A 7685-nucleotide genomic window follows, 5' to 3' on the forward strand; every position below is an offset into this window, starting at 1 on the left:
AAAGGGATTTCTGTACACACACAAATTTTTTACTCCAATATTAAAGCAGCCGTAGAATGTCAGATATCTAGAAAAAAAAGGTCCAAAATTCGAGGTCATTGAATGAAAAAAAGATGGGAAATCTTTGTCTCTGCAAAAAAACCATACCCATTTCTGGTTTCCTCTTAAAGTTAGTTTCTTTGACCTTAATTTTTGCGTTGTGTTCGAATGCTGCTAGTACAATCACACAAGGGCAAGTACTTAAAGATGGAGAAACCCTTATTTCTGATAACGGGTCATTTGAATTCGGGTTTTTTAGCCCTTCAAATTCAAGTTTAAGGTATGTAGGAATTTGGTATTCGAACATTTCAGTTGATTCTGTGGTCTGGGTTGCTAATAGAAATGCGCCAATTCGGGGTAATAATGGTTCTTTAACACTCGGAAATGATGGGAATTTGGTTGCTTTTGATGGGAATGGTAATGGGAGTGTTATTTGGTCATCAAATACTACAATTGTGTCAAAAAATTACACTGCAATCTTGCATAATGATGGTAATCTTGAGATTAGGGGTAGTAATAATTACCCTGTACCTAGTTTTACTTGTTGGGAGAGTTTTAATTACCCTACTGATACATACATGCCTGGGATGAGAGTACCTGTTAATCCAAATATAGGCGAAACTCGAATTCTTACTTCATGGAAGACTATGAATGATCCTTCATCTGGGAATTACTCAATGGGGGTGGATTCAAGAGCAGCACCTCAGTTTGTCATTTGGGAGGGATCGATTCGTCGTTGGAGGACTGGATACTGGAATGGATTGAGTTTTACTGGTGTGCCAAACATGGCTGCTTTTTACTATTATGGGTTTAAGCTTTCAAATGCTGATTCAGATGGGATAATGTATTTTAGTTACTCTCCTTTAGATAGGTTGGGTAAATTCAGGTTTCAAATGACATGGGATGGATTTGAGAAGTCATTTACGTGGGCTAATAATGGTGGCAAAGAATGGACCATGTTGCAACAAGAGCCATGGAGTGAGTGTGATGAATTCAATAAGTGTGGGGTTAATGGGTACTGTAACAACGCGACAGATGATTCTATTTGTGGTTGTTTTAATGGATTTGCTCCTAAGTTTCCTGATCAATGGAGGAATGGGAGTTGGTCTGGTGGGTGTGTTAGGATGAATCAGTTGAAGTGTGAGATTAGGAATAACAGTTTGATTGCTGAAGATGGATTTTTGGTTGTTGACAATGTGAAATTGCCTGATTTCGCGAATCTTATGGGTGCTGCAGAAGAAGATGATTGTGGAAAACAGTGCTTGCAGAATTGTTCATGTAGGGCTTATGCTTATGTAGGTGGAATTGGTTGTATGACATGGAGTGGTGAATTGTCTGACATTCAGCAATTTGCTGAAGGAGGCAATAGACTACACATTCGCGTTTCATCTTCTGTCTTGGGTAAGCTAGATTTTCATACAGTACAAATCATTGAAAACTTGTGAGCCCAAAAAGATTGAACTAGTTGCATTAAGATGCCAGTGAGAATGTTTTTGTTGTTGCTGTTGCTGTTGCTATTGCTGTTGTTGTTGTTGTCATTGTTGTTGTTGTTGTTGTTTGTTTGCATTTGTGACATACTTCAATGTTCAACGAGTTTGCCAGTTCTAAAGAAATGCTATCAGTAATATGTTGGTTAGATACTGTCAGTGTCTCACATAACTGTTACCTAATACCAGTCGCTTTTTAATGAAAAGTTGTGAGCCAATCAAGATTGAACTAGTTTTAGTTGCATGAAATATGCCAGTGTGAATGTTGTTGTTGTTGCTGCTGTTGCTGTTGCTGTTGTTGTTGTTGTTGTTGTTGATGTTGCTGTTGTTGCTGTTGTTTTCATTTGTGACATGCTTCAACTTTCAACAAGTTTGCCAGTTCTAAAGAAAAGCTATCAGTAATTTTGTTGGTTAGATACTGTCTCACTTAACTGTTACTTAATTACCAGTCGCTTTTTAATCTGTCAGTCTTACCATAAACATATTGAATCTGTCTTCTGAAATGCAGGTGACAAAGGAAAGTTATCAGGTCCCAAGATTGCAGCTGTAGTAATAAGCGGAGTACTATTCTTTTTCATATTACTTGTATGTTTGTGGAAATACAATAAGAAACTAAAAGGTAAGATGACACGGTTTCAGCAGTTTCAATGTTGCTGCTGTTTTCAGTGATTTACCTTTCCATATCTAATGATATGTTCACTACTTTTATAGATAAAAGAAAAAATGATGCACTGACTGTTGAACTGAGGAAAGGCCAAGGATCTTCAACAGATATTTCAGGATCACAGGAAATTATTTACGAAGAAAATCTGGCAAATGCTAAAGATCTTCCGTTGTTCAATTACAATCTTGTTGCATCTGCTACAAATTTCTTCTCTATGGAGAATAAGCTCGGAGAAGGTGGATTTGGTCCGGTTTACAAGGTAATTTCTTACGAAAAATAAAAAATTGTCGTTTGGTTATACATTGAATGTATATTTTCTGTACACAATAGGTAAAACTTCCTGTTTTCATCAACCAAACAACATAGTTATTTTCCACTTCCCAAGAACTTAGACTTCCTGTGTAGATTATGTGAATTAAACAACCATTAAATAAGGAATTCAGAATGTGCTGGGATTTTTCACTTACACAAATGTACTTGGATTCAGGGGACGTTACCTGGTGGACAAGAAATAGCAGTCAAGAAACTCTCTAGAAAGTCAGGGCAAGGCATGGAAGAGTTCATGAACGAAATCATGTTAATTGCCAAATTACAGCACAGAAATCTTGTCAGAATATTAGGTTGCTGTGTATTTGGAGAAGAGAAAATGTTGCTCTATGAATACATGCCTAATAAGAGCTTGGATGGATTAATATTCGGTAAGGAGTTCTATCTATTTCTGAATTTTATTTATTTATTTTATTTATCATGCAGTCTTCAGAAAAACCTGCAGCATTATTCATAATCCTGTGTTTTCTGAAGTGAAATTCTTGTTTTCTTTGCAATAGATCCAATAAAGAAACAGGAACTTGATTGGAACAAGCGTTTTACCATAATCGAAGGGATAGCAAGAGGACTGCTTTATCTTCATAGGGATGCAAGATGTACAATTATTCACAGAGATTTAAAGGCCAGTAACATCTTGTTGGATAAGGAGATGAATCCGAAAATTTCAGACTTTGGTATGGCTAGAATTTTTGGTGGGGATCAAGATGAAGGCAATACAACTAGAGTAGTTGGAACTTATGGCTATATGTCTCCAGAATATGCAATGGAAGGTTTCTTCTCTGAAAGGTCTGATGTATACAGTTTTGGGGTGTTGCTGTTAGAAGTAGTTACAGGTCAACGCAGCACTAGGTTTCGATACTCTGAACACACAAACCTCATCGATTATGTAAGTTATTTTTTACCTTTCTAAACAACTCTTGCATGATACTAACACACACCCTTTGTAGAAATTTCCTATTAGCATTGAGTCAAACTAAATGAGATCATGAGGAACTTTAAGCAAAATAAACACGATGTTTTGGGTGTAATATGATTTTGATTTGAATTATACGTCATTTTATTGTTGAACTTGACTAAATATAAACTTGTGTATGAAAATTAGCTAATTTGTACGAATATTTGTTATATTTATTACCCAAATTATTGAAAATATTATACATCTTTTAAAATCTATCAACCTGTTGGGTCAACCCGAACCCGAAAGTTCTAGGTCTTGAAGAAACATTTGTAAACCCGAACCCGAAAGTTTTAGGTCTTGAACAAACATTTGTAAACCCAAACCCGAAAGTAATATTTATATCCAGACCCAACTGACCCATTTGACAGGTCTACCTATAAATTTACAAGAGAATGACAAGAGTTGGGTCGGGTAGGTCATGGGTGAGTTTAGTGGGTCGTGGGTCGGGGATAGTTGACACACGACCCGCCTCAGTGAAAGCTAGGTGGGTCAGGTCGTGGGTTGTGTCGAAAAAATGGACATATTACGTGATGGGTCGTGGGTCAGGTGTGCCATGGTGGGTTGTGTTGGGTTCGATGGGGGTGGGATGAAATGAGTTGTGTCATGGGTCACAAGTGGGTCCGACCCATGTGACCCACTATGGCCTGTGTCAGGGTGAGAAGGGTGAGATGGGTCAGACCGACCCATTGTCCATCTCTACCTGCAAGTCAAATCATCTTCGGTCTATAATTCTATACAAGACAATGACAAGACTTTTACATATATTGGTGCAGGCATGGAAAGTATGGAGTGAAGGAAGAACAATGGAGCTCGCGGATCCTTCATTTGGGAGCTCATGTCCAAGTAATGAAGTAATAAGATGTGTACATATAGCATTGTTATGCGTACAAGATTCTGCAGTTTACAGGCCAACAATGTCACAGGTTGTCCTATGGTTGGAAACTGATAGTCTTGCACTTTCTAATCCAAGGGAACCTACTCTTGCTTATTCTTCAAATCGCCGTTTTGTTGATATAGATATCCACAAAGGTTTTCAAGATATCGAGTCCTCAAATCATGTAACGGTCACCATGCTAGTTGGACGATAGGGATAACTAGCAGCATAGGTTTTCTTTTAGTCTGAAAAGAAGTTTTGTGTACATAATTTTCACATAGTTAGATTTTTACATTATTATGAATGACAAGTATATAACTCAAAATGTTCTTTTATTATCTCTCTTTTAATGAGAAAATAAGAAAGTTTTTCTGTTGGAGATGATTGAGACAACACTTGTAAGCATTCTTAATTATCTTACTGATCATGATTAACTTTCAGGAATATCTATCTACTCATGCTCCTATATAGTCTATTACTACAATATTATCCATGTATAAATATGTATGGAATATTAATTTTTTTTTTTAGAGGATTGACTATGGAGGAGTGGGATTGTGGGATGAATGTTTTCTTAACTTAACTAGGAGATTTTGCTAACTTTTTTAACTCTGAAGTCATTATGCCATCTTTCTGAACTCTGAAGTCATTTTTTGCCAACGTTCTGAATTCTGAAGAAAGATGCATTTCTTATCTCATGTTTCGATTTCAACCACACCTAATAAACTTTGAATGTTCTTTCCATTTGTGTTGTCTAGGAAATTGTAGAAAGTTGAAAATTTGACATTTGAGGTTTCTCACCTGATGAACCCTTTTGAGATAATGATGAGCATAATTCAATACCATATTAAGGGAAAGAGATGTTGATGTGATATGAGTTATATACGTTCTATCCAAGCAACATCCTGTACAAACCAAGATCATGACCTACCCCACCGCCTTTCTTCTCTCAAAGTCGATCATCTGGTTGATTTCTCCCTTCATGATTCCTTTAATTTGGAATATCTTGGAAGTTTAATTTGGAATATCTGTAAATATTTAGACAATTTCAGCAGGATTTTCTCAATTTTAAATTTTAGGCCCTTGAATTTCAAAATGTTTTTTAAAGTCAGTTTTCAGTTTTTTCCCTTTTTTTTTTAACAATATTGGAGCAATTTTATCTATTCATCTGTTATAGTCCTCTGTTTGTGTATTTTAGCCATGCCAAATGAGAGAAAACATGGGTGCGATCATACCAACACTAATGCACCGGATCCCATCAGAACTCCGCAGTCAAAATGGACAAACTGAGTTAGCTTGTACTTTGTATATATTATCTACATTGTTCTGTTTATAACAATGTCACAGTCAATCTTTCAGTTCCATGATGATGATCATGGAAGACCGATACACGCTTCTATCTTTTTCGAAGAAATTTAATGAGCAGATACAAAGGTTTGTATTTCTTGTGTCGTATTTTAATTTCAATTGATCAATTAAATTACTCACATTTTCAGATCACAATTTACACAGGTCTAATTTTGTATTAAGTTGACCTCTACAGTTGATCTTATCAGTTCACATCGGTTTCCTAGTAGACATTTCTTATTAGTTATTAGCATTGAGTCAAACTAAGTGTTATCCTAATCTGATTTATGCATGCATTCAACAAAGAGCTAATAATTGACTTTCAGAATGTTACTTGTTCAACTGCAGTTGCATAAGCAGTTACGCGCTAAAGCAAACTGATTAATCATCACAAATGAGCTGAAGAATTTAGTATGAAATAAATAAAAAGCATAAAGAAATGGAACATATGCCATAAGAACATGCCTCAGATGTTAAAAATGTCTTTTCCACTTCCAGGAAGGCAAAAATATCGTATGAGGCAGTCTTACAATGATTTATTATTGACTTTCAGAAGGCTAAAGATGTCTGAATGATTAGGTTACAGGATTTGTATAAGCATATAGTGAATTCACATCTGTGATGTTATCATATTCTGTATGTTTTTATTTAAGCAAGGTCATAATCATCCTTGTTAATTTTAAGTGATTCGTTTAAGGATGCAACTTCCCCTGACAAGCTTCTATGTGGTATGTTGTTTTCACTCGGTCCTCTTGAAATACTTATTTCTAAGTTTAACTGATAATGACTTTCAATATTATGTTAATGACATTGTAGGTAACCAATTCCATGTGTTTTTAGCCAACATGGTATTTGGAATGAATACTATAACAGGAGAAAAGCGGTTCCTGAAATCGTGGAAAAGTGAAGATGATCCTTCTACTCGCGCAGTTTTTATTTGGAATGGTTCAGCAAAACACTGGAGAAGTGGTTTCTGGAACGGGCTGAAGTTTAATGGAATGGTCCGTACTTATATACTTCATAATCAGGGAAACATAGACTCCCAAAGATGGGGACAATTTCAGAAAAAAAAATCAGGAAACTTACCTACTTATACTGTATAGGTAAGTATGAAGACAATTTCACAATCCAGCAAAATAGTCAGGAAGGAAGGTTATATACTTATATGTTGCCTGTAATCAGCACAACATCTCCTCTTTCAGTTTTATGGTGATTTCACCTGAAGGATCTTTGAAGTTAGCGAATAAGGATACGAAAGGACAGTAGTGATTCTGCAGTATCATCAGGGAAAGATGGATTCTGGAAAGGGAAAACTTAAAGAGCATTAAACGTCTGGACAACTTCCTGTATTTTTCATTAAAAATATGTTTTTTTTCTCTTCCTTCCTTGTTCGTCCTCCTTCATTCCTGCCTTTGTAAATTAGTTCTCTGAACTAATGAAAAACTTAGCCCTCATCCCCACTATCTCTCTCAACCAATACCACTACAAATCACGGCCTTCCTCCATCTTTCCACCACCTTCCTTCACCTCACCTACTCACCACCACCGTCGCCCTCATCCCTCCCTAACACACTATCGCTCTCACTCTCTCTCCTCCAAACCCCTCTTCTCCAGCACGAAACCCACCCTTTTACACCTGCCAAATTTTCCTTATAATTTTGGCCTTCATCTTTGAATAAAGATCCAGCCATCAAAAAATTAAAAATATACCCTCTTTAAAAAAAATCTGTTGTTATAATCTTAAACATAATCTCAAATAAATCAATCGATCAAATTTTTGAGCTGAAATCTACTTAGTTCTCCTCCAATCTCACCCGCCAACAGTCTGTAAATCCGTTGTTATAATCTGTAAATTGGGATTGGTGTTAACGGCGCTGGCGGAGTGGTGGGGTGACCCTAAAGTTGGTGGTACTTGAGATTGCCAATTTTAAGCGTATGATTTGTACTCAATTGTCACTAATCTGATCCGCCAAAATGGTCTTCAATGTT

At 36.3% G+C, this 7685-nt stretch overlaps 1 protein-coding gene across 1 annotated transcript; it reads left to right on the forward strand.

Moving 5' to 3' along the window:
* On the forward strand, positions 1-4744 carry LOC110780079 (G-type lectin S-receptor-like serine/threonine-protein kinase B120). The gene is made up of 6 exons (XM_021984509.2): positions 1-1440; positions 2035-2145; positions 2238-2449; positions 2678-2888; positions 3018-3403; positions 4249-4744. The coding sequence occupies exons 1-6, from the start codon at positions 114-116 to the stop codon at positions 4561-4563; spliced, it is 2562 nt and encodes an 853-aa protein (XP_021840201.2). The 5' UTR covers positions 1-113; the 3' UTR covers positions 4564-4744.
* Positions 4745-7685: the final 2941 nt, after the last annotated feature.

The sequence above is a fragment of the Spinacia oleracea genome, chromosome 6 (genome assembly GCF_020520425.1).
Source record: "Spinacia oleracea cultivar Varoflay chromosome 6, BTI_SOV_V1, whole genome shotgun sequence".
NCBI classification, from domain to species: Eukaryota; Viridiplantae; Streptophyta; class Magnoliopsida; order Caryophyllales; family Amaranthaceae; genus Spinacia; species Spinacia oleracea.

Bases quoted from the DNA above. Each gene is read 5' to 3' on its own strand.
- LOC110780079 (XM_021984509.2), top strand. From the start codon at position 114: ATGGGAAATCTTTGTCTCTGCAAAAAAACCATACCCATTTCTGGTTTC. The intron at 1,441-2,034 runs GTAAGCTAGATT...TCTGAAATGCAG, and splicing joins CGTTTCATCTTCTGTCTTGG to GTGACAAAGGAAAGTTATCA. The intron at 2,450-2,677 runs GTAATTTCTTAC...ACTTGGATTCAG, and splicing joins GATTTGGTCCGGTTTACAAG to GGGACGTTACCTGGTGGACA.